Source organism: Coregonus clupeaformis, chromosome 30 (genome assembly GCF_020615455.1).
Source record: "Coregonus clupeaformis isolate EN_2021a chromosome 30, ASM2061545v1, whole genome shotgun sequence".
Classification (NCBI taxonomy): Eukaryota; Metazoa; Chordata; class Actinopteri; order Salmoniformes; family Salmonidae; genus Coregonus; species Coregonus clupeaformis.
Window position 1 is genome coordinate 52,124,334 of NC_059221.1, and position 25,848 is coordinate 52,150,181.

The following is a 25,848-nucleotide window of genomic DNA, read 5'->3' on the forward strand; positions in this document are numbered from 1 at the left end:
GTACGTTTCTTTTAAATCCACAACTAGAATCCCTCCACAGCCTCATAGAGGATCTAGATACATTTTCTAACCTCTCTGGATTACAACCAAATTATGACAAATGTACTATATTACGTATTGGATCACTAAAAAAATACAATTTTTACATTACCATGTAGTTTACCAATAAAATGGTCTGATGGTGATGTGGATATACTCGGAATACATATCCCAAAGGAAATAAATGATCTCACTTCAATAAATTTTAATAGAAAGTTAGCAAAAATAGATAAGATCTTACTACCATGGAAAGGAAAATACCTGTCAATTTGTGGAAAAATCACCCTGATTAACTCTTTAGTATTATCCCAGTTTACCTATTTGCTTATGGTCTTGCCTACGCCTAGCGAACTGTTTTTTTAATTATATGAGAAAAAAATATTCAATTTTATTTGGAACGGCAAGCCAGACAAAATTAAAAGGGCATATTTATATAATTAATATGAATTCGGAGGACAGAAATGATTAAATATTAAAGCATTAGACCTATCACTAAAAGCTTCAGTCATACAAAAGTTATACTTAAATCCGAACTGGTTCTCAAGCAAATTAGTAAGATTGTCTCACCCAATGTTCAAGAAAGGCCTTTTTCCCTTTATTCAGATTACAACCTCTCACTTTCAGGTATTTGAAAAGGAAATAATCTCCCAAATATCACTATTTCTAAAACAAGCCATAGAAAGTTGGTTGCAATTTCAATTTAATCCTCCAGAAACGACAGAACAAATAATGCAACAAATAGTGGTTAAATTCAAATATACTAATTGACAAAAAAAACTTTATTTTTTGACAGAATGTTTAAAAAAGGTATAATCTTCGTAAATGATATCATCGGTAGGACTGGTGGAGTTGTCGCACATGCAGCTAACAAAAACATATGGAAATGTCTGCTCTACCCAAAATTACAACCAAATAATTGCAGCCTTACCGCAAAAGTGGAAGAGGAAAGTGGAAGGGGGAGAAAGTAAGGAACTTGTCTGTCGGCCTTCCATTAAAGAACATAATTGGTTAAGGAAAACTGTGATAAATAAAAAAGTATATCAGTTTCACTTAAGGACCAAAGGATTGACAGCCGTCCCATATAGATTGCAAAATAGTTGGGAAGAGATCTTTGACGTACCAATCCCATGGCATAGTGTTTATGAACTGACACGCAAAATGACACCAGATTCAAAAATTAGAATCTTTCAATTTAAATTATTATATAAAATTCTTGCTACCAATAGAATGTTATTTATATGGGGGATACAATCTTCCCAGCTCTGCAGATTTTGCTGTGAAGAGACAGAATCATTAGATCATTTGTTTTGGTTCTGTCCATTTGTAGCTTGTTTTTGGACACAGGTCCAGGAATGGCTAAAGGATTGCAATATTTACCTGGAGCTAACCTTGCAGATAGCATTACTGGGTGATCTGAAAAGTCATAGTCAATCAATCAATAATATAATAATACTTTTAGCAAAAATGTTTATTTTTAATTCACAATCTGTAGAAGCAATGAGAATAGAAAGGTTCAGAACTTTTGTAAAACATCACAGTACGGTTGAAATATATATGGCAAATAGAAATCCTATATGGATGGTGTTAAGAGATAGATGGGAGGTATTGAATAGAGTTGAAGGATGGGACTAATAACAAATAACAACAAATAATAACAAAGATAGCTAATAATGTAAGCATACTGTGTCCATAATAAGTATATAGGTTGTATGTTGGGAGCTTTTGGGAAAGAGCACAGTTAGAAAGATATGGCATATAGAAGCAAACCGGATGGACATCATGAAAATGATCGGAGAGGTTGAGAGTAGAAGAAAACAGATAATTTTGCAGTGGTCTCTAACTGTTTTCCAGAGCTATATATACTGCTCAAAAAAATAAAGGGAACACTTAAACAACACATCCTAGATCTGAATGAATGAAATAATCTTATTAAATACTTTTTTCTTTACATAGTTGAATGTGCTGACAACAAAATCACACAAAAATTATCAATGGAAATCAAATTTATCAACCCATGGAGGTCTGGATTTGGAGTCACCCTCAAAATTAAAGTGGAAAACCACACTACAGGCTGATCCAACTTTGATGTAATGTCCTTAAAACAAGTCAAAATGAGGCTCAGTAGTGTGTGTGGCCTCCACGTGCCTGTATGACCTCCCTACAACGCCTGGGCATGCTCCTGATGAGGTGGCGGATGGTCTCCTGAGGGATCTCCTCCCAGACCTGGACTAAAGCATCCGCCAACTCCTGGACAGTCTGTGGTGCAACGTGGCGTTGGTGGATGGAGCGAGACATGATATCCCAGGTGCGCAATTGGATTCAGGTCTGGGGAACGGGCGGGCCAGTCCATAGCATCAATGCCTTCCTCTTGCAGGAACTGCTGACACACTCCAGCCACATGAGGTCTAGCATTGTCTTGCATTAGGAGGAACCCAGGGCCAACCGCACCAGCATATGGTCTTTCAAGGGGTCTGAGGATCTCATCTCGGTACCTCATGGCAGTCAGGCTAAACTTGTTTTAAGGACATTACATCAAAGTTGGATCAGCCTGTAGTGTGGTTTTCCACTTTAATTTTGAGGGTGACTCCAAATCCAGACCTCCATGGGTTGATACATTTGATTTCCATTGATAATTTTTGTGTGATTTTGTTGTCAGCACATTCAACTATGTAAAGAAAAAAGTATTTGATAATATTATTTCATTCATTCAGATCTAGGATGTGTTATTTTAGTGTTCCCTTTATGTTTTTGAGCAGTATATATATATATATACAGTGAGGAAAAAAAGTATTTAGTCAGCCACCAATTGTGCAAGTTCTCCCACTTAAAAAGATGAGAGAGGCCTGTAATGTTCATCATAGGTACACGTCAACTATGACAGACAAAATGAGAATTTCTTTTCTCCAGAAAATCACATTGTAGGATTTTTAATGAATTTATTTGCAAATTATGGTGGAAAATAAGTATTTGGTCAATAACAAAAGTTTCTCAATACTTTGTTATATACCCTTTGTTGGCAATGACACAGGTCAAACGTTTTCTGTAAGTCTTCACAAGGTTTTCACACACTGTTGCTGGTATTTTGGCCCATTCCTCCATGCAGATCTAATCTAGAGCAGTGATGTTTTGGGGCTGTCGCTGGGCAACACAGACTTTCAACTCCCTCCAAAGATTTTCTATGGGGTTGAGATCTGGAGACTGGCTAGGCCACTCCAGGACCTTGAAATGCTTCTTACGAAGCCACTCCTTCGTTGCCCGGGCGGTGTGTTTGGGATCATTGTCATGCTGAAAGACCCAGCCACGTTTCATCTTCAATGCCCTTGCTGATGGAAGGAGGTTTTCACTCAAAATCTCACGATACATGGCCCCATTCATTCTTTCCTTTACACAGATCAGTCGTCCTGGTCCCTTTGCAGAAAAACAGCCCCAAAGCATGATGTTTCCACCCCCATGCTTCACAGTAGGTATGGTGTTCTTTGGATGCAACTCAGCATTCTTTGTCCTCCAAACACGACGAGTTGAGTTTTTACCAAAAAGTTATATTTTGGTTTCATCTGACCATATGACATTCTCCCAATCCTCTCCTGGATCATCCAAATGCTCTCTAGCAAACTTCAGACGGGCCTGGACATGTACTGGCTTAAGCAGGGGGACACGTCTGGCACTGCAGGATTTGAGTCTTACTCATTCAAGGTTTCTTTATTTTTACTATTTTCTACATTGTAGAATAATAGTGAAGACATCAAAACTATGAACTAACACATATGGAATCATGTAGTAACCAAAAAAAAAGTGTTATTTTATTGAGATTCTTCAAATAACCACCCTTTGCCTTGATGACAGCTTTGCACACTCTTGGCATCCTCTCAACCAGCTTCATGAGGTAGTCACCTGGAATGCGTTTCAATTAACAGGTGTGCCTTCTTAAAAAGTAAATTTGTGGAATTTATTTCCTTCTTAATGCATTTTAGCCAATCAGTTGTGTTGTGACAAGGTAGGGGGGGTATAAAGAAGATAGCCTTATTTGGTAAAAGACCAAGTCCTCCATATTATGGCAAGAACAGCTCAAATAAGCAAAGAGAAACAACAGTCCATCATTACTTTAAGACATGAAGGTTATTCAATACGGAACATTTCAAGAACTTTGAAAGTTTCTTCAAGTGCAGTCGCAAAAACCATCAAGCGATATGATGAAATTGTCTCTCATGAGGACCACCACATGAATGGAAGTTACCTCTGCTGCAGAGGATAAGTTCATTAGAGTTACCAGCCTCAGAAATTGCAGCCCAAATAAATGGTTCAGAGTTCAATGAACAGACACATCTCAACATCAACTGTTCAGAGGAGACTGCGTGAATCAGGCCTTCATGGTCGAATTGCTGCAAAGAAACCACTACTAAAGGACACCAATAAGAAGAGACTTGCTTGGGCTAAGAAACACGAGCAATGGACATTAGACTGGTGGAAATGTGTCCGTATCTTTGTGAGACGCGGTGTGGGTGAACGGATGATCTCCGCATGTGTATTTCCTACCATAAAGCATGGAGGAGGAGGTATTATTGTGTGGGGGTGCTTTGCTGGTGACACTGTCTGTGATTTATTTAGAATTCAAGGCACACTTAACCAGCATGGCTACCACAGCATTCTGCAGCGATACGCCATCCCATCTGGTTTGGGCTTAGTGGGACTATCATTTGTTTTTCAACAGGACAATGACCCAACACACCTCCAGGCTGTGTAAGGGCTATTTTACCAAGGAGTGATGGCGTGCTGCATCAGATGACCTGGCCGCCACAATCCCCCGACCTCAACTCAATTGAGATGGTTTGGGATGAGTCGGACCGCAGAGTGAAGGAAAAGCAGCCAACAAGTGCTCAGCATGTGGGAACTCCTTCAAGACTGTTGGAAAAGCATTCCATGTGAAGCTGGTTGAGAGAATGCCAAGAGTGTGCAATGCTGTCATCAAGGCAAAGGGTGGCTATTTGAAGAATCTCAAATATAAAATATATTTTGATTTGTTTAACGATTTCTTGTTTACTACATGACTCCATATGTGTTATTTCATCGTTTTGATGTATTCACTATTAATCTACAATGTAAAAAATTATAAAAATAAAGAAAAACCCTTGAATGAGTAAGTGTATCCACACTTTTGACTGGTAGTGTAGGGCAGCAGTCTCTAAGGTGCAGGGTAGAGTACCGGGTGGTAGCCGGCTAGTAACAGTGACTAAGGTAGTGGTGACTGTTCAACAGTCTGTTGGCCTGTAGATAGAAGCTGTTTATCAGTCTCTCGGTCCCTCCTTCCATTCCTCCATCCTACCCCCTCCCCCTGGCTGCTACCTCTCTGGGGTCAATCAGAGATGGAGAGAGAAGTGACTTCTGAGACTGGAGCCATTATCATCTGGAGTGCTGCCAGCAAAACCAGGCAGAGAGGGCCCAGGGTGAAAGTTAATGTTATTTCTTAATCAATCCAGTCACATCGCTTCACGTGTATCTGGGCCTACACCTGCCCTCCTCTATCCTTCTCCTCATCCTCCACCCTTCCATACCTCACTGCATCCGACTTCCTGATAAAGCACTAAAACAGCCTCCCAGCTGTGTGAGAGTGAGAGAGAGAGAGATTTTACCCTGGGAGATGAGTCATACTGTAATTCTATTAGACCCCTCTGTCCCAGACTCCTCCTCCATCCTCCATCTCTGAGGTAATTATGACTGCTCTTAAAGAGAGTGTCTCCTCCCATTGTGGATGTCACTTGTTATTCCTCTTGATACATTCCAATGGCGATGCGGACGTTCATTCTCCTCTACGTTGACTTTGCTTAGTTTCCGTTTTACAGCCAGAAGAGTGGCTGGAGTGAAGATGGGCCTGCTAGCTAGGACGTTAGGGTCCTAACGGGAGCCAGGAGACCACTCTACTCTTCCATTAGCCTAAGTGATTGTGTCTGCAACAAAATTGATCATTTGACGCAGGCTGCAGTCAGGGAAGGTGGCTATTGTGATAGTTATGGAGCCAGATTTATGACTACGATGTGGCCGAACTGAATCTACTGACTGCAATGTAATATAATCCTTGCTTTGAGCAAAACATTTAACCTTGTGTGGATCAGTCTTCATTATGAAGAAATAGTTGATGTCTGAAAAGACAGTTGTGCCATCGACCATTGGTGATTGAAAAGCTGCTGTTAAGATATAGGTACTAGGTGGTTATTGGGTTCTAAATGGGCCTTCGGTGGGTCAGTTATTCCTTACCTCAGTGAGCAGCCAGGGGTGGTCCTGTGCCAGCCGGTCAAAGTCGGTCTCAGTCGTCACGTTGGCATAGCGGAACCTGTTCTGGACAGCTGCAGATGTACAGATGTACTTATAGAGGAACTCCTTCCCTGTCTGCTCCGAGATGGCTTTGGCCGACATGGTAGAGCAGAAAACAGTCGTCTGAGAGGAGAGAGAGACAGATCGAGACATGGATAGACAAGAGAGAGAGATTAGGTAAACCCAATCATAATCATAAGTGCATACCAGTACAGGGTGACTAGCTTAAGTATAAGATATTCTAGTTATGTTCCCAAATATGATACATCAGAGAGGATAGACCTTTAACAACAGCAGCCTCTTACATGATAATGATGGTATATAGTGAGCTATTCATTTACACACAAACTGCAGATCAGAAGTCTATCTACTTTGTAGGATCTGCCCAGTCATCTCTTCAGTTTGCTATCCTTTATTGGCCCAGCTAATAATACCCTTTCCAGGCAGGCAGTGATGCTGAGGCTAAGTTGATTAGCCCATGTCTAGGACCTGCACTCTAATGGAGTAATGGGCCCTCACCTGGCTGCCACTCAAACAATCAGATGAATCCTGAGACAGACACACAGCTTTAAATCACCAGAGACAGCACAGAGAGGGGGCCTGGAGTTTGTGTAGAGGACACCAACCAGACAAATACATACACACACACACACACACACAGACAGACAAAACACACTCAATCATTCAGACGATAAAACAACCTTCAGAGAGGCTGATGCATAGCTTTCTCAAACAAACACAGAGAAACAGTCACCCACACATATATACACACTTTGAACCTACTGATATTGAATAAAGGGTGTAGTCACTGTTTGTAGTGCTAGGAATAAACCGTTGGTAAAGGACATCACTCCTGAAGGAGAGGACTCTCTACTATGACCTACACTTTATGAGACATGCCAGTGTCAGACGTGCAGTCTCATACACAAACAAGATAAGGCTGATGGCCAGATTGTCAGACTACTATGATGTGGTCCTCTGTAGCGCAATTGGTAGAGCATGGCGCTTGTAACGCCAGGGTAGTGGGTTCGATCCCCGGGACCACCCATATGTAAAAATGTATGCACACATGACTGTAAGTCGCTTTGGATAAAAGCATCTGCTAAATGGCATATTATTATTATTATTATTATTATGTCATTGTCACGTGTATAAACCCTGTAATGGGTGAAGGGTCGTCCTGGTATGACCTAGTGACCCGGAACTCCATACTAGGGATATTCCCAAGAGACTATCAAGGCAGCTGTCACCACACATACATACAAATTCATAAAGGAGATATTCAGAGGGGGTCAGGACAAAGGATTTTATCATTCTTAAATTAACATTTAATTATTGGGAAAACGCTAAAGTTTGAGGGGGAAATTTGCACATAGAATTTGAGCAAAAACACCAGAACCCAATAAGATGTGTAAATCTTTTTTTTTTTCTTTCATAGCAAAGACAAGGGTTGTGACCCTTCCTGGCATCCTCCTGCTGGTTTAAATGAAGCCATATGCTAAATGGGACAAACTCACAGTTTCTAATGCTTCAGCCTAGTCTACTGGGACCACTTCAGTCAGTCAAGCTAGAAAGGCCTTAACCACTCACTATGTTGCCTCTGCAACAGAACATTACAAATATTTGGATTTGAAAATGAAATATTCATTAACTGATAAAGAAACGAGTCTGGACATTATTCAGCAGAATGTGGTACTTGGATGTCCAGACTCACAGTACCAAATGTGACCAACCCCCATCCTCCACCACACCACCTGCTTCATCCCCCGGCCCCCCACTCTTCCCTTCCCCAAGCACAATGTTGCAATTCTTTTGTTATTGATCTGGCCTTGGTTTCCTGCTACACTCACTTAGACAGAGCTTTATCATTGCTTTTACCACAGACCAGATGGATATCAAGGATGAGAAATGTGTCCTATTACTGTACTGATACAAACCCACTCAGTCTCTAGTCTCCGTAATATCACTACTAAGAAATTGACAATAAAACAGCTAGTGCCCCTTAAGTATTCTTGCAGTGATGGAGCACCCAGCCAACTGGCTCACTGTGTGCTTCATTAGATAAAGAGCCCTGTGGCCTCCCGAGTGGCGCAGCGGTCTAAGGCACTGCATCGCAGTGGTGCGGTGTCACTACAGCCTGGGGTTCGATCCCGGTTAAGGGAGGGTTTGGCCAGAGGACTCATGACTCGACCTTCGCCTATCCCGAGCCCGTTGGGGAGTTGCAGCAATGAGACAAGACCGTAATTGGATCGCAATTGGATATCTTGAAATTGGGGAGAAAAAGGGGGTAAAATTACAGCAACAAAAAAAGAGAGCCCTGGTATCTACCAGAGAAGGCTTTGCTCTGGGCTACTGCCTTGATTAGATATATAAATGAATGAATGGAGGTGGTGTTGGAGCATCTTCAGTATTGATCACTCTTCTCCCTGAGTCACTATAGCTCTGGTCCGAGGCCAATATAACACAGGAGAGGAGGAGACAGACCCACTACAGTATATCTGTTTATTTCCTCTCTGCTAGCGGCTTGTCAGAGCTATGGAATATCACCCCTTCTCACCAACATAAATGATCCAGCACGGATAACATTGATCAAGAGCAGTTGAAGGGCAACACTTGTAGACTGCTATATGAGGCACACAAACAAACACTGATAAAGGCACAAACACCAGTGTGTGATATGCATATCACACACACTTATCAAAACCACCGACAGCGGAAACACAGGCAACTTCTCATCAGAAAATATGATAAATTCTGTTACTGTGCAAAGCATCTTTACTGTCTTTCACAGCACTGAAGTCAGAATGCAATTAACCTTAACCTGGCCTAGTCCCCTTCACCACCAGATTACCTTCCCTTCTACTACAACAACACCAAAACATCTGCACCTGGGTCTGACAGGTAGAAATTACAAAAATACTTTAGTGCTTCAAATATTAAAAGAAGCATCTTTCTGCCTGCTAGAGAAGATATCTGTCTGGACTAATGGATTTGGGGGAAGCAAGGAAGTGGTTTAAAAAAAGCAAGAGTTGTGTTTTGTGAGTGGAATAATAATGCATGATGTGTCAATTAAGATATTCTCAATTAATCAGATTCCAAGTTTATTAAAATGCATGATCACTTGAACATTCTGACTTAAAGAAAACCTAGTCAAAGACTAACCATGATTCATTCATTATGATTTCCATTCAACCAGAATGAAATAGGTCAAAATGATAACATGACAATAAATAAATACATTAAGGATAATACAGAAATGTTCAAAACAAATAAACATGCTGTCAGATCAGCCACAGCCCATGAGTTGACACATTTTAAAATAAACTATAGTAAGCTAAGCCGTGGCCACAATGATTCTTTCATAATGTCATCATTCTTTATGAATTCAAGACTGGTACTGTTGACTGACCAGTTCAACTCATCCTTTCTCTCTCTTTCTTTCCCTCACTCGGTGTCTCTCTCACTCCACACACACACACACACACACACACACACACACACACACACACACACACACACACACACACACACACACAGGTATTTGTGTTAGCTTTTTTTACTTACTGCGCATGTTACACTACTTTATGTAACTTTCAAGTCAGCTTTCAATTACTCCTTGCAATCTGTAAACATCGAAATAGATATAGATATATTTATCTTACCTTTATAGCTTGAGAGTTGTGGAAAAGATCTCCCTGGTTTTGTGTTGAGAAGATTTGGATCGTTTCAGTTGTGAAACGATAACAGCCGGCAACTGTAGGAAAGGACGGTTTGGTCAAAGACACTGATAACTGCTCCTTCTTCTATCTGTGGTTTGGCTATCGGCGTGGACCACTGACTGCACTTCTGGGTTCTCCTCAGTTTTCTCCCCTCTTCCTATCTGACGATAGACTTGCCTGATATCCATGCTCTCCGATTGGGTCACACCACCCCATGGTCTATGTTGCTTCATAACGCTCACGCCCACCTCTCGTTGAAAGAAACGACTACTCTATTCAACTGTAGGACACTGATTGTCTCGCATTGTCTTTTTAACATATTGTAGCCAATCAGAACGGAATCACATGATCGTACATAATGATCCTGCATAAAAGACAATACAATTGTCTCCCTTTTTCAATTAGACTAAAAGTTAATAATCTGGCACCAGTGAACTCAAGGCCATCTATATGAAGGTTATTTATATTTTCCCGTTGCCCTTGGCTTTGACCATATAGATAGATACATAAACGTGTAGCCAATGATTCACCAAAGGAATTTTCATTCAGTAACCTTGAAATAAATTATACAAACTGCAGTATTGAGCTGCAGTATTTTTTTTTACCCCTGATCCATTAAATTTTTATTTGTGTAAATCCCAAACTATTTGTTTGATTAATCAGGATACCATTTTGTTCGTTTATTTTGTTCTAGTCATATTTGAAAGGGGGTGGTGCCTTATGCACCTCAGGGTTTTTTGGGGCTCCGTGCAATCTGAGATCCTTGGGACGTCCCTACTAATGATGCATATAAACCAAAAAATGGTTCGCTGATGCTATGTCTTTGGCCATTGCGCCGGTCGGCCATATTGGCACTCCCCAGTAGGAGCTGTCCTCCATAGGAATAAATGGAATTCTATTTCAATTAAATGTTTCAAGGAAGAAATTAGCATGTATTTAAGTATTTTGTTGTTTTGGTAGTGGGGACAGTAACATTACTCATCCCCCCAAAAAAATACCTTAAGGAAAATGTTTTCATATATTTTTTAATTTGTATGTTTAGCTTACATAATATAATTTTAAAAGTATGCATTAAGGTGTAAGTACTAGAATAAATGTAGCAAAAACGAGTGTAGACATTCATAAATGCATTTTATAGCTTCTAAAATATATATATATATTTTTTTTTTACAACGGTGGGGGTGCCAAGATGGAGGCAAGGTGGCTTCAACACAGCGCCCCTATTAGTCATCTAGTATATACACTGCTCAAAAAAATAAAGGGAACACTAAAATAACACATCCTAGATCTGAATGAATGAAATAATCTTATTAAATACTTTTTTCTTTACATAGTTGAATGTGCTGACAACAAAATCACACAAAAAATATCAATGGAAATCAAATTTATCAACCCATGGAGGTCTGGATTTGGAGTCACCCTCAAAATTAAAGTGGAAAACCACACTACAGGCTGATCCAACTTTGATGTAATGTCCTTAAAACAAGTCAAAATGAGGCTCAGTAGTGTGTGTGGCCTCCACGTGCCTGTATGACCTCCCTACAACGCCTGGGCATGCTCCTGATGAGGTGGCGGATGGTCTCCTGAGGGATCTCCTCCCAGACCTGGACTAAAGCATCCGCCAACTCCTGGACAGTCTGTGGTGCAACGTGGCGTTGGTGGATGGAGCGAGACATGATGTCCCAGGTGCGCAATTGGATTCAGGTCTGGGGAACGGGCGGGCCAGTCCATAGCATCAATGCCTTCCTCTTGCAGGAACTGCTGACACACTCCAGCCACATGAGGTCTAGCATTGTCTTGCATTAGGAGGAACCCAGGGCTAACCGCACCAGCATATGGTCTCACAAGGGTTCTGAGGATCTCATCTCGGTACCTAATGGCAGTCAGGCTACCTCTGGCGAGCACATGGAGGGCTGTGCGGCCCCCCAAAGAAATGCCACCCCACACCATGACTGACCCACCGCCAAACCGGTCATGCTGGAGAATGTTGCAGGCAGCAGAACGTTCTCCACGGCGTCTCCAGACTCTGTCACGTCTGTCATGTGCTCAGTGTGAACCTGCTTTCATCTGTGAAGAGCACAGGGCGCCAGTGGCGAATTTGCCAATCTTGGTGTTCTCTGGCAAATGCCAAACGTCCTGCACGGTGTTGGGCTGTAAGCACAACCCCCACCTGTGGACGTCGGGCCCTCATACCACCCTCATGTCTGTTTCTGTTTCTGACCGTTTGAGCAGACACATGCACATTTGTGGCCTGCTGGAGGTCATTTTGCAGGGCTCTGGCAGTGCTCCTCCTGCTCCTCCTTGCACAAAGGCGGAGGTAGCAGTCCTGCTGCTGGGTTGTTGCCCTTCTACGGCCTCCTCCACGTCTCCTGATGTACTGGCCTGTCTCCTGGTAGCGCCTCCATGCTCTGGACACCACGCTGACAGACACAGCAAACCTTCTTGCCACAGCTCGCATTGATGTGCCATCCTGGATGAGCTGCACTACCTGAGCCACTTGTGTGGGTTGTAGACTCCGTCTCATGCTACCACTAGAGTGAAAGCACCGCCAGCATTCAAAAGTGACCAAAACATCAGCCAGGAAGCATAGGAACTGAGAAGTGGTCTGTGGTCACCACCTGCAAAACCAGTCTTTTATTGGGGATGTCTTGCTAATTGCCTATAATTTCCACCTGTTGTCTATCCCATTTGCACAACAGCATGTGACATTTATTGTCAATCAGTGTTACTTCCTAAGTGGACAGTTTGATTTCACAGAAGTGTGATTGACTTGGAGTTACATTGTGTTGTTTAAGTGTTCCCTTTATTTTTTTGAGCAGTGTATATAAACCCTATTGAAGTTGAATTTGAAAATGGTTAAGGGTTATGGTTAAGGTAAGGGGTTAATGTTAGGGTTTAGGGTAGAGAAAGTCAGAAGGTTCCCGGATAGCACTGACCGTAATTTATTTTACAGATCATGCACTTGTCACCTGCCTTTTCAACTCTCATCACATTTTGAATAGTCTTGTGCACAAATAAACAAATTCCAAATTAAATGATCACGCTAACAAAATATGTAAACACCAGCAGGATGGCTGTCTAACCAATTTAATATTTTTTCTAGGATATATAGTCCATTATGGTATGAAGAACAGAACCTGGGTAATACATTAAAATGTGTAATAAAATCAGCCCACTTCAAGGTGGAGCAATTTCATTTGGATGGAGTAAGACTCTTTTGCATCATATTAGTCAGATGAGCCAAGTGCCCTGTACAGTCAGTATGTGTAATCATCAGTCTAGTGCAGCTGGCAATACTGACCTTGGTAAGAGTTGCAATTCTTGCTCTCATACACACCGGTGTGTAAATGATTGATATCAAAAATTGCACAGTTGTGGTGCAATGGGAGGTGATGGCGCACCACTAGACAGTCTCAGATTATTGGGTCATTCAACTCAGAGCCTTTCCAGAATAAAATGTAACAGAGGTAGGATTGTGTGTGTTGTAGTGGGGTGTTCAAGAGCTTGTGGCCTAGGCTACACTTCCTCAAAAGTGGAGGGAACCAGTACGTCACTTCAGTTTTGGGAGATTTGGACAAACATCAACTGGCCTGATGAGAAATGTACGTTAGATCATGTTCTCTTCATACATTGTACTACTAGTATCCGGAGGCTGAGTGCCATCTGCTGGTCAATTTCTCCATCAACCAACAAAATGCCTGAGTCTCACTGTACAGTGTCAAGACTTGTTGAACAGGGTGTAACAAGTACAAATTCCATTACACAGTATTTGGCGCAAAGCAAATTTTATTAAGTGTACAAAACATGTGCAAAAATTGTGACTCATTGGAAGAACTACACAAGCATGGCTTTGCCTTAAGAAACCTACACATCACTCATGAACAGACAGTGGATACATACAAGTTGACATGCGAAAACTGGTTGACAGAAAGAGGGCTGATCCCAGGCTGCAGTCTCCTATACTACATAAGATTGCAAATTGTGGCCTTGGTTTCACAGCATTTGATAAGTACCCGCTAATGAAACAAACTGCACACTCATCTTTGATTTCTGCAGCATCGTGCAAAAATAGTTAATTAGGAATGACATTCACAGTTCAGCACATGAAATCAAGCATACAGACACCCTTTTTGGCCCATGAGCTACTTATGAAATTCCCCAGCTCTTTCCTTCTTACCAAACACACACATAAATGCAAATGCAACAGGGCTGACTGACTAAATCACAGGAAATGATGACCAGTGTCACAAGAAATTACTGAAATAGATGTAACTTTTTTTGTGAATGAGCTACTAAGCTAATCATGACTATAACTACGTCTGACAAACTGAAAAACCTTGCATGCAATGAAAATACTATTTGAGCCACTCACACCAAACATGAAAACACATCTAAATGCTTAACACTGACATATGCAGAAGGGGTTGAATATAGTGTTGGACATGAATTGAGAAGGGAAAATCGTGGTCACAAACGGGGAGAAGCGGTACTAGGTAAAGCAGTCCTACTACATCTGTTTAAACTGCAACTAAGCCATGAAATCAGGCCTTGTCTATGGAAATCCTATCCAATTGCAACTATGGCACTAAAACACATGACAAGACACTGAACAAGATGCTAAGCTTGACCTAAACTGTAGTTTAAAAGGCCTCTTGGGTTGTGCAGCAAAGCAATAGAGAAAGGCACACAGCTTGTGGATTTGGGGTGGGATATCCAAGACGCCTCCCAAACCCCAAAAGTAGCACAAACACACAAACAAATCAGAACACTAGTACGCCACTCATCCCGAGCCATCCATTACCACCCTCCCCCTCTCCTTTACAGTATGGTGCACTTTTGCTTCTTCTTCTTGTCCCCGTCTTTCTTGGCGTCGGCCTTCTTGGGCCCGTAGAGGCTGGAAAAGCAGGCCTGGGCGGAGATAGGCTCCCTCAGACTGAGCAGCCACCTCCCCTTGCCGTAGTAGGACAGGGAGCCAAGCTCCATCTCCTCCACCAGCTCTCCCTCCTGACCCTCTTGCTGCAGCGCTAGGATCTCCAGCAGGTCGATGCCCGTCTGCAGCTGCTCAACGCCCTCCGCACAGCCCAAGGTGATGTGGGCACGGCTGCCAGCGGGCAGGGTGGTGGCAGCCGGGACTACAGACACTACCTCCTTTTCAGCATCGGCAGGCCACAGGGTCAACTGATCCTCAGAGAGTGAAACCCGGGCACCAACAGTGCGAGGTGTGACGAAGAGGGCACTGAGAGACAACTCGAACACAGAGCCATACAACTCTTTAACGGCCTAGAGTGGGAAAAGTAAAGAGGTTATTTCAAAATGGTCCCCTGAAAAGTGAAAATACATTTAAACAATGCACTGGTCATCAGACTTTTAATTCATAAAACAAGGCCAATATGAGCTGTGTAGTAAATAATGGGTTAATAGGATGAGGTTGCATTTGACAAATAATTCCCATCACCAATATGCACTGAACAAAAATATAAATGCAACATGTAAAGTGTTGGTCCCATGTTTCATGAGTTGAAATAAAAGATCCAGAAATGTTCCATGTGCACAAAAGGCTTATTTCTCTCAAATGTTTTTGCACAAATTTGTTTATATCCCGGTTAGTGAGCATTTCTCCTTTGCCAAGATAATCCATCCACCTGACAGGTGTGGCATATCAAGAAGCTGATTAAACATTATGATCATTACACAGGTGCACCTTGTGCTGGAGACCATAAAAGGCCACTCTATAATGTGCAGTTTGGTCACACAACAATGCCACAGATGTTTTGAGGGAGCGTGCAATTGGCATGTTGACTGTAGGAATGTCCACCAGAGCTGTTGCCAGGGAATTTAATGTTCATTTCTCTACCATAAGCCGCCTCCAACGTCGTTTTAGAGACTTATGCAGTACGTCCAACCGGCCTCACAACCGCAGACCACGTGTAACTATGCCAGCCCAGGACCTCCACCTCCGGCTTCTTCACCTGCGGGATTGTATGAGACCAGCCACCTGAACAGCTGATGAAACTGAAAAGTATTTATATCTGTAACAAAGCCATTTTATGGGGGAAAACATTCTGATTGGCTGGACCTGGCTCCCAAGTGGGTGGGCCTATGCCTATGCCCACCCACGGCTGCACCCCTGCCCAGTCATGTGAAATCCATAGATTAGGGGTTAAATGAATAGAATTGTTGCATGTTGCGTTTATATTTTTGTTCAATATACTTTCAGACTTACTGGTTTGTCTGCATATTCCTTTGCTCCCTCAGCCTTGCCATAGTCACAGAATTTGGTAGTGCAATGAAGAGCTCCATTGGCTTGGAAATACTGCTCCAGGTCCACCTCCTTCTCAGCCTCAACAGTGACTGAAAAAACAAAGCAAGCTCAGTTGTCTCAGTCAAGCTCAAGAGACTAAAATCTGATTTAGATACACACAATTCTACTGTTTATATCACAAGACAGTTGTGCTGTACTCACAGTCAGGCAAGTGCTTCTTGAAGGCCTCAAGTGTGTCCAGTGTTTTCAGGAAGTCCAAGGATGTGCACCTGACCTTGTCCTGGATGCCAGGGAGGAGGAACCAGCCAAAGAAAAGGGGCAGGGACGTCTCCTCAAGTGGAACTTTCATGGCCTGAATCTGGGCCTCCTGTAGCCCCCGCTGAGTTTTCTTGGCCAGCTGTGGCAAGTCTCTGCTCCACTCAGTGCGGGGCTCCAGAAACATGGCCACCAGCCGGTGCTGCTCTGCCACCTCCCCCAGACGGGCCAGCTGATCATGGGTATGGTTGGTGTCATCCACCACTATCACTTGAGCAGATGTTCCTACACTGCAGCAGGCTACCACAGCATCGTCAAAAGCCTTGTACCCTTCTGCCGATGCTTCTGGATTCTCCGGTTTCACGCCATGGTCATCAGCACAGCAAACAGTGCAGAGACCCTGGTAGCTATCTGCAATGGCACGTGCCAAGAGGCTCTTGCCGCTGCCGGGGAGGCCTCTGAGGATGATTAGAGTGCGAGAGGTGCGAAGGGTGGCTTTGGTCTGCTCATGCACCAGGAAGGCGAAAGACAGGGTGCCAGGAGCGGGAACCTGCTCGACAACTTCTGCCTTCTGCTGCTCCACTCCATCTGCCCGTTTCTCTGACTCTACTTCTTTTACAATTTCAGCTTCTACCAGTTTCTCTTCCATCACAGTCTCAGCTGCTACTGGTTTCTCTGCTTCCACTTTCTTCACAGTCTCAGCTGCTACTGGTTTCTCTGCTTCCACTTTCTTCACAGTCTCAGCTGCTACTGGTTTCTCTGCTTCCACTTTCTTCACAGTCTCAGCTGCTACTGGTTTCTCTGCTTCCACTTTCTTCACAGTCTCAGCTGCTACTGGTTGCTCTGCTTCCACTTTCTTCACAGTCTCAGCTGCTACTGGTTGCTCTGCTTCCACTTTCTTCACAGTCTCAGCTGCTACTGGTTTCTCTGCTTCCACTTTCTTCACAGTCTCAGCTGCTACTGGTTTCTCTGCTTCCACTTTCTTCACAGTCTCAGCTGCTACTGGTTTCTCTGCTTCTACTTTCTTCACAGTCTCAGCTGCTACTGGTTTCTCTGCTTCCACTTCCTTCACAGTCTCAGCTGCTACTGGTTTCTCTGCTTCCACTTTCTTCACAGTCTCAGTTGCTACTGGTTTCTCTGCTTCCACTTTCTTCACAGTCTCAGCTGCTACTGGTTTCTCTGCTTCCACTTTCTTCACAGTCTCAGCTGCTACTGGTTTCTCTGCTTCCACTTTCTTCACAGTCTCAGCTGCTACTGGTTTCTCTGCTTCCACTTCCTTCACAGTCTCAGCCGCTACTGGTTTCTTTGGCTCTGGTTCCGGTACAATTTCAGCTTTGGTCTGTTTGTCTGCCTCCACTTCCTTTACAGTTTCAGGCTCCGTTTGCATCTCTGGAACCACCGCCAACACAATATCAGATTCTGCCTGCTTCTCAGATTCCTCAGGCTCTTTCTCTTCTGGTTCGAGCAGTTTCACGTCCTCAGATTCTACCTGTGTGACAGGCTTGGGCGCTGCCTGCTCAGACAGTTTAACAGCCTCTGGGCCGAGTTCTGCCATTTTCTCTGGCGCAGTTTCAATGTTATTCTCTGCCAGAGGCTCATCTAAATGCAGAGGCTCTGGTGTTTTCTCTGGCATTGGCTGCTTTTCAGGCTCTGTGGTCTGGATGTTTTCTGGTTCTACGTACAATGCTGTAGCTGGCTCAGGGACCTTCTGTGTTGAGCTCTTTAGTTCTGGTTGTTTTTCTGGGTACTTCTCTGCTTTAGTCACAACTTCTGTAGATGTCTCTGGAACCTTCTCAGGAGATTCAGACATTTTCTTTGGTGATTTTTCTGCTTTAGGCTCCGTCTCTTGCATTTCTTCTGACGTTCCTGATTCCGTCACCATATCTGGCAAATGCTCAATTTCTTGCCCATTCACTGGTGATTTTGCAGGCTCTATTGGAGAGTTGAGTTTTGACTGGGGGCAGTCTCCTGCTCCAGTCTCCTGTTGCTCTCGAGTCTCTGTTACGGTGTCCAACACCTGGTTCTGCTCAGCATCCATATCGGGGTTCCTCAATGGACCTAATGATAAACAGTGGTTTAGACAAAAGATTTTCGTCCTGAAAACACATGCAATGCTATAATAATGATAAATTAAACTCAAATTCAATAATTGGAAAAACAGGAACTTTATAAATAAAAAAATAACTACAGCATATAAACAACGAAACAGCGCTGGAATTCAAGCTGTAAAAAATATATATATATAAATCTGACAATACCACACTATCATTATCTGAGGGAGGGAGTCAAATTAGCTCTTTTAGGATTTCTAATAAGAGTTATAGGGAGCAGCAGACTCTCTCCTTATATAATTACTGTACTGCAGTGGTTTCTCTCAGTGTCACCCCTCTCTGTAGAGCCCTGCCGACTAAGAGAGAGCTCATTGAGGGCAAGGCCTCTGCAGGTTTGCGGCCTGGACAAACCACTTCTGCTGATATCAGATTTGTTAGAGGTAATATATCAAAGTGATAAAGGCATTGGGTGGTTGGCTTGGCTCTATCAACCTGATCACTAAAAGCTTTTCATATTGTTTAAACACAGCTGGCATCTTCGGAGTGGTGTGTTAGACGAGAATGGTGGATGGATGTGTGTAAGCCATGGCCTTTGAATTTTCAAAACATCCACATTATATCTGCTTGAACTACTGCCAGTCTGCATTATACATGTAGGTGGGAAAAACGTAACTGGGGAAGAAACAAACGTCAATTAGAATGCATGAACATTCATCCATAAAACCAATAAAAAAATATGCATAATCAATTTCTATATGGCACTGAATTAGGTCGACTAATAAGCAAGCTTCAGATATAGGCTATGCAAAATTGCCGGAAAAAAAAAACAGAGGCGTGCTCAGCCTCTGACGACTAGGCCGTGGTGAGAAATGAACACCTGCGACTGATTATACCAGCCTTTTGTGTGGGTAAGGGCTCGTATATCCGCTTTAAAATGCAATTGAATAAAAATCATCGCAAATAACAATTGTTATTTGAGTAACAGACGGTCAGTGGCACAATTGCCTATAGGTTCGTGAAATGAGATGACAAAAAAAAAGACCATGCCTATCCCGTTACAGGCTAGACAAGTTTACCAAGAGACAAACGACATTCGAAAGGGCACATCAGAGGCCAATATTTATGGGACGTGAATCTTCAGTAGGTCAGATGAGAATAATGTTTTGAGTGCGACAGTGTAAACGCGGCTACTACCATGTAACAATGAAATGGTGAAACGGGGAGTGGCTGCAATGCAATCACCACGATACAGACAAAACAAATGAGCGTAGTAATGTCATGTCCAAATTTAGATGCCACGTCTGAACAATAACGATAGCCTATTTCAAAGCTAAAGAAATTACATTTGTCTGAAAAGCGTGATTTTGAAAACTTTAGTCAAGTTCCAAGATCGTACTATATGACAGCTGCTTCTAATCGAGCGATTTAGACTAACTATCAAATTGATATGAATGGAACGAGATTACCGAGGAAGGTTTCTTACCGTGCCTGTTGTGTCAGGAGTATGCTGCTGACTCTGAAATTTAGGCGTTTTCAAAGCTGGGAAGCAGAGGACAGTCCGCGCAGAAATCTGCCCCCAACACTCAGGAAACAAAACGGAAACTACGGGCTCTTGAGCACGCGCAAGGTTTAGGGCTCTTGAGGGTGGGGTGCTTCGAATCGTTTGCGCGCCCCCGCTCTTATCAACGCGAACGTCCCAGCAATGACAATGTAGACTTTGCTCCTGGCTGAGATTAAAATGAAATATGAGTTTGACTCAACCAAACTCATATTTAGAATTTAAATTCCATAAGCCATGGCAATAATGCCAGAAAGTCTGATAATTCACAGCACAAGTGACAACAATGACAGTCATTTTATATTGTGCCAGTTTATGATTTTAGGTCCACAACACAAACTCTTTGGAAAATAAAGCTCTGTATAAATTTTTTTTCCAGAAATGCATGTTTTGTAAAGGAAATATGCTCAACAGACAGAAATCCTGCCCCCAGACTGTTGAGCATATTTCCTTTACAGAACATGTGTCTAATCACTTTCTAATATGATAACATGGCAGGATTTCTTAATACCCATATAAAGGGAATCAGCTGCTTAGTGAATCACAGCATTACGTCAGCATGCCAGCCTGAAACAATGATATCAGAGTGCAGAAGTAAAGGGAACTAGCCTTGTAATCAGATAGAAAAACACTAAAGGGAAAAGAGTACACAGTTCTAAAGAAGTGTAAGATGATTTTTGACTGGTTGCATTGTGCAAGTCTGTACTTGTCTGTTGTTTTCATCTCCAATGGCCTGCTTATATGTACATTGGCACAGGCAATAAAACCCAAGTTACTGAACACCTGCTAATAGGCTCTGCTGAAAAATATGCCAGATCAGCAAGAGTTCAAGAGTTTCATAAGGCAATCCAAACACACCTTAACCATCTTTTTAAACCTGTTTCCTTCTTTCTGTCTCTCAGATAGTTTTAATTAGATTAAAAATCGCAACACACAGTAATTGCTTTTTGGATCATGAGTGGTGCAAAAAAAGACGACTCCAAAACACTAGGCAAGGCTTCACAAACAGCTGTATTAATGAGACACTACAAAACATTACACTGCTAAACATGCATTTATTGCAATACTACAGGAAACACAGAAATAAAAAAGGAAGACATCCATTCATACTACATAGCTGTAATGATTGAATTCCTGTGTAGATGAATAATACATCATAGCATAATTCAATTTTGTTCCCACCCTGGGGAAGCCCTTTCCTCAGCTGTTGCTGTATCTCCTAAGTTTATTCTGTAAGGGGTATGTACATTTTCAATTCAAATATTGTATCAGTGAGCCATTGTGATTTGACAATAGGATAGAAGTGATTTGAATTGACAAGGATGTTCAGGTAACCTTCTGGATGGCATCCCTCGCAGGGTCATCCTGGAGAACCTTAGCCCTGTCCAAAGCTCTTTCAAAGTGGGCAACACTGGATTTGAAGTTGCAAAGCTTCACTGGGAGAGGACACAGAAGGAAAGGACTGTTAGGACCAGTTCAATGCTTTGACCAAGATCAAGTAGACCAAGACTAATCACGGTTTCCATGAAATCAACACTCGTGTCCCCAGGTTGTAATTCAAAAGAATCACCACTGATGTGCAGTCCACATCTGATCAGAATTTTATGGACATTTTCCCATTCAATCCTATAAACGTCAAGGGAAAGGGGATATATAGTCAGTTGCACAACTGAATGCATTCAACCGAATTGTGTATTTCGCATTTAACCCAACCCCTTTGAATCAGAGAGATGCGGGGGGCTGCCTTAATCGACGTCCACGTCATCGGTGCCCGGGGAGCAGTTGTGCGGGTTAACCGCCTTGCTCAAGGGCAGAACGGCAGATTTTTCCACCATGCCGGCTCGGGGATTCGAACAACACTGTCCCAATGCTCTAACCTCTAGGCTACCTACCGCCCCTCAATGGAACCACAGTACATACAAAAATACATTATATTAATTAGATCAAGCTCAGACATGAGATAATGGTGTTTTCTTCAAGAGTCTGTAAAGATTAAACTTAAAATACAGGCCAGGGGGCCATTGCTATTGCTATTGCTATACACATCACATCTTATTAACGACTCAAACAAGGGAAGGGTTTCTCCACACTTCTACCTGCACTTACTCTCTGACTGTGCCACCAACACACAGGCGTTCCGTTGCCACTTCTCATCAGCGATTTCATCGGCTACAGCGAGTGAGCGAACGCCGTAGTCCCGGGCCTCGGTGTGACGCTTCAGCTCAAGGTAGCAGCGGCCTATCTCATGGAACAGCCAGGTCCTCTCCAGACCGCCACAGGCCAGGGGGATCTTTTCCTCCCAGATGAGAATGGAGAAGTAAATACACAAACACAGTGAATAGAATGACACAGTGAATCCATACATTAGGAGTCCTTTGTATTAAAGAAAACTCTATTTGCTTCATCACACAATCCAAACATATAAACACACAGATGTGATGCCATATACTTTGAGATTCCACTTACGCATCGATAGCCTGTGGGAACTTTCCTATTCTGGCGTACACTCGGCCAACATTATCAAGTGCCCTTGACTTTGCTTCTGGGAGTTTGCTGTTGGACAACAAAGAAAGCGAAAGAACACTGTTAAAACAATAAGATGCAGTGTGTGAAAAGCACTTGATTTGAAATGTGGGTCATTAGAAAATCATATACACTCCCCTACGTATTTATTTGGATAGTGAAGCTAAAACTCTTAATTTGGCTCTATACTCCAGCATTTTGGACTTGAGATCAAATGTTTTATGAGGCGACAGTACAGAATGTCACCTTTTATTTGAGGTAAATTTTCATACATATCTGTTTTACCGTTTAGATATGAGTGCACTTTATGCATCAAGTCCCCCCATTTGAAGGTGTCAAGTATTTGGACAAATTCACTTAGTGTATTAAATGGAGTCAAAAGTGTAGTATTTGGTCCCATATTCCTAGCACGCAATGATTACATCAAGCTTATGACTACAAACTTGTTGGATGCATTTGCTGTTTGTTTTGGTTGTGTTTTGGATTATGCTGTGCCCAATAGAAATAAATGGTAAATAATGTATTGTGTCATTTTGGAGTCACTTTGATTGTCAATAAGAACAGAATGTTTCTGACCACTTCTACATTAATGTATCGTGAATAATGATGAGTGAGAAAGATGCACAAAGATCATGCCCCCAATACGCTGCCAATGACTGGAACGAATTGCAAAAATCTCTGAAGCTGGAGACTCTTATCTCCCTCACTAACTTTAAGCATCAGTTGTCAGAGCACCTTACCGATCACTGCACCTGTCCACAGCCCATCTGAAATTAGCCCACCCAACTACCTCATCCCTATATTGTTATTTATTTTGCTCTTTTGCACCCCAGTATCTCTATTTGCACATAATCTCTTGCACATCTAGCATTCCAGTGTTAATACTATTGTAATTATTTTGCACTATAGCCTATTTATTGCCTTACCTCCATAACTTGCTACATTTGTACACACTGTATATATATTTTCTGTTGTATTTTTGACTTTATGTTTTTTACCCCATATGTAACTCTGTGTTGTTTTTATCGCACTGCTTTGCTTTATCTTGGCCAGGTCGCAGTTGTAAATGAGAACTTGTTCTCAACTGGCTTACCTGGTTAAATAAAGGTGAAATAAATAAATAAAATAAAAATACATGCTAACCTCTCACCATTACCAATAACAGGGGAGGTTAGCATTCTTTTGAGGGTATGATATTTATGCCTCTGTAACTTTCTCAAACACATAATCTCAAATCCAAAATACTGGTGTATAGAGCCAAATTAAATGTTTTAGACTCACTATTCAAATAAATGCGTAGTTGAGTGTACCTTTCAGACTGAAATGAAGTGTCCACTCCACAGCACTCACCATTGTCTGGCCAGGTCCAAGTCCTTCTGATGGCTGTCCAGTGCTTTGTCCATTTCTCCCAGGTCAATCAAGGCATTTCCAATGCAGCTGTGAAGGTTCCCCAGCACCTCTTTCTTATTGGGAACCACCTCCTCTGACCAGCATTGAATTAACTTCAGGACCTCCCGGGCTTTCTTCAGGCTGCTCTCTGCATTGCCTGCAGTCAAAGCTCAGAGGGGTGAAAAAAAAGAGTTTACCATTGATCAGGATGTATTAATAAGCATCAAACTACCATATTCATCATTGGGTCTGTTCTGTCTTACCTGCATCAATCTCTTCCAGGCTCTTGAGTACAAAACGGGTGGGATCAGAGGGAGGGTTCTGCCGGGTCTTGTTCCACCTCTGCTGCATGAGCTTGCGGTCTCTCTCCCGCGCGTAGATGGGCTTCTGCTGGCGCCAGAACTCAGTGCGTGTGTCCAGATAGATGAAGCAGTTCAGGATGAGGTCCTGCAGTCTCTCCCCAGCCCGCATCTTACCTTTCACCAAGTCTGGAGGCCATTTATGACATTGATTTTAATGGAATATTTGACCACACACTGGGCTCTGTAATTCATGCTGATAGTAATGAATGTGTAAGGGAAATCAAAGGACACGTAGAGGCCAATTCTCCAGATAGGGTAAGTGATAAAAGAGCATCTCCCCAAGTGTGACAGTGTATTGCTTGTGTACTGAAACTCAGATGAAAGAGTGAAAATTCAGGAACAGGCTAAGAAAAGATTTTTGGCTGTCCTACCTTCATCTTTCAGTAGCTTCTCTAGGTACTCCTTATCGCTGTAGAGCTCTCCCAGAAGCTGCTTGGCTGTCTTCTTGTTCTGCTGCCTCATCTCCCTTCTCAGGGGGTGAATAAGCCCCTTTGGCCATCCCTTCGTCACCTGCCAATCAATCCCACACACAGAACTCATCATGAGGATGACATGCATGAAGAGGTGGGAGGAATTATGAAAAAGATGCATCTTATCGTCTCAAGACTTTACCATTGACTCACCTCATCTGCCTTGTGGAAGAAGGACAGGTCCCCCTTGTTTTCCAGTTTCACAGATGAGGGGCCTGATGTGGTGGAAAGATAAGCGATTTAGAAAAATATATGCAAAACTTACAAAAACTGCATTATGAGAACAATGAGGTACTCAATCTGTTGGTCTTTTACACAAATATATTTTGACCCAGTACTTACTGCCCACAGAGTTGTCGATAGCCTCTTGGACCTTCTGGATTCCCAGTCTAAATTCCTGCAGCTCTGGCCACAGTTTGTGCCCCCCGTGGTAAAACACCAGCGCAAACTCAAAGTCTCCCATGGTGTATAAAGCTTCCGCTTTCTGAATCAAACCCTGGAAAATGAGGAATACAAATAAATTAATGGGTTTTGCTTGGGAAATGATTACTAATCAGAAACAACAGTGTGCCCTAGTGGTCATTGAAAATAAAATAAAAGCTTTTAATTTCTGGCCAAGTACAGTAGCTGGCTGACAGGGGGATACAGCTGTTTCGTTCCAAACAAAACAGACAATACAAAGCTTCCCTCAATAATGGCAAACACTGGCTGAGAGATAATACAATGACTGCTACACAATAAAGCCAAAGGCTAAAAATAGAACAGGGTTGTATAATGATGACCAAAGTTTAAATTGCACCTTAAATAATTCTTTGTCCTCCATGAGAGAGGCCTCTGCATCCCTCGCATTATCAGAATCTCAAATCTTCACATAGCATTTGGATCTGGCAACCAGACAATTTTTGTCATCTGGC

At 42.5% G+C, this 25,848-nt stretch overlaps 3 protein-coding genes across 5 annotated transcripts in view; all 3 read right to left on the reverse strand.

Moving 5' to 3' along the window:
* Window positions 1-10,216, reverse strand: part of LOC121569591 (ATP-citrate synthase) — a 30,104-nt gene extending 19,888 nt beyond the window's left edge. The window contains exons 1-2 of the mRNA XM_045209661.1: window positions 10,008-10,216; window positions 6,289-6,468 (exon numbers count right to left, since the gene is read on the reverse strand). Of these exons, the coding sequence (XP_045065596.1) occupies window positions 6,289-6,447 (159 nt within the window). The 5' untranslated portion in view covers window positions 6,448-6,468; window positions 10,008-10,216. The remainder of the gene's footprint in view (window positions 1-6,288; window positions 6,469-10,007) is intronic.
* A 3,616-nt stretch (window positions 10,217-13,832) lies between these two features.
* Window positions 13,833-20,244, reverse strand: LOC121569590. 2 transcript variants are annotated; one of them, XM_045209662.1, is made up of 5 exons: window positions 20,116-20,244; window positions 17,858-18,639; window positions 16,528-17,647; window positions 16,288-16,415; window positions 13,833-15,344 (listed from the first exon to the last, which is right to left on the reverse strand). In XM_045209662.1, exons 2-5 carry the CDS (start codon window positions 18,617-18,619, stop codon window positions 14,883-14,885), a joined length of 2,472 nt encoding a protein of 823 aa, XP_045065597.1. In that variant the 5' UTR covers window positions 18,620-18,639; window positions 20,116-20,244; the 3' UTR covers window positions 13,833-14,882. The 2 variants fall into 2 exon arrangements, with proteins under 2 accessions (XP_045065597.1, XP_041736614.2); XM_041880680.2 differs by having other exon boundaries at window positions 16,528-18,639; window positions 20,116-20,242.
* Window positions 20,245-21,183: 939 nt separating this feature from the next.
* On the reverse strand, window positions 21,184-25,848 carry LOC121570221 (outer dynein arm-docking complex subunit 4). Of its 2 annotated transcripts, none has more exons than XM_045209664.1 (9): window positions 25,734-25,848; window positions 25,277-25,430; window positions 25,088-25,149; window positions 24,836-24,974; window positions 24,366-24,590; window positions 24,064-24,259; window positions 22,657-22,743; window positions 22,297-22,493; window positions 21,184-21,626 (listed from the first exon to the last, which is right to left on the reverse strand). In XM_045209664.1, exons 1-9 carry the CDS (start codon window positions 25,755-25,757, stop codon window positions 21,517-21,519), a joined length of 1,194 nt encoding a protein of 397 aa, XP_045065599.1. In that variant the 5' UTR covers window positions 25,758-25,848; the 3' UTR covers window positions 21,184-21,516. The 2 variants fall into 2 exon arrangements, with proteins under 2 accessions (XP_045065599.1, XP_045065598.1); XM_045209663.1 differs by having other exon boundaries at window positions 24,064-24,271.

Bases quoted from the DNA above. Each gene is read 5' to 3' on its own strand.
- LOC121569590 (XM_041880680.2), bottom strand. From the start codon at position 18,619: ATGGATGCTGAGCAGAACCAGGTGTTGGACACCGTAACAGAGACTCGA. The intron at 16,416-16,527 runs GTGAGTACAGCA...TTGTTTTTTCAG, and splicing joins CAAGAAGCACTTGCCTGACT to TCACTGTTGAGGCTGAGAAG. The intron at 15,345-16,287 runs GTAAGTCTGAAA...TTCCCACTCTAG, and splicing joins AGGAATATGCAGACAAACCA to GCCGTTAAAGAGTTGTATGG.
- LOC121570221 (XM_045209663.1), bottom strand. From the start codon at position 25,757: ATGGAGGACAAAGAATTATTTAAG. The intron at 22,744-24,063 runs GTGAGTGCTGTG...GTTGTCCAACAG, and splicing joins TTGGACCTGGCCAGACAATG to CAAACTCCCAGAAGCAAAGT. The intron at 22,494-22,656 runs GTAAGTGGAATC...CTCCATTCTCAT, and splicing joins TTCCCACAGGCTATCGATGC to CTGGGAGGAAAAGATCCCCC.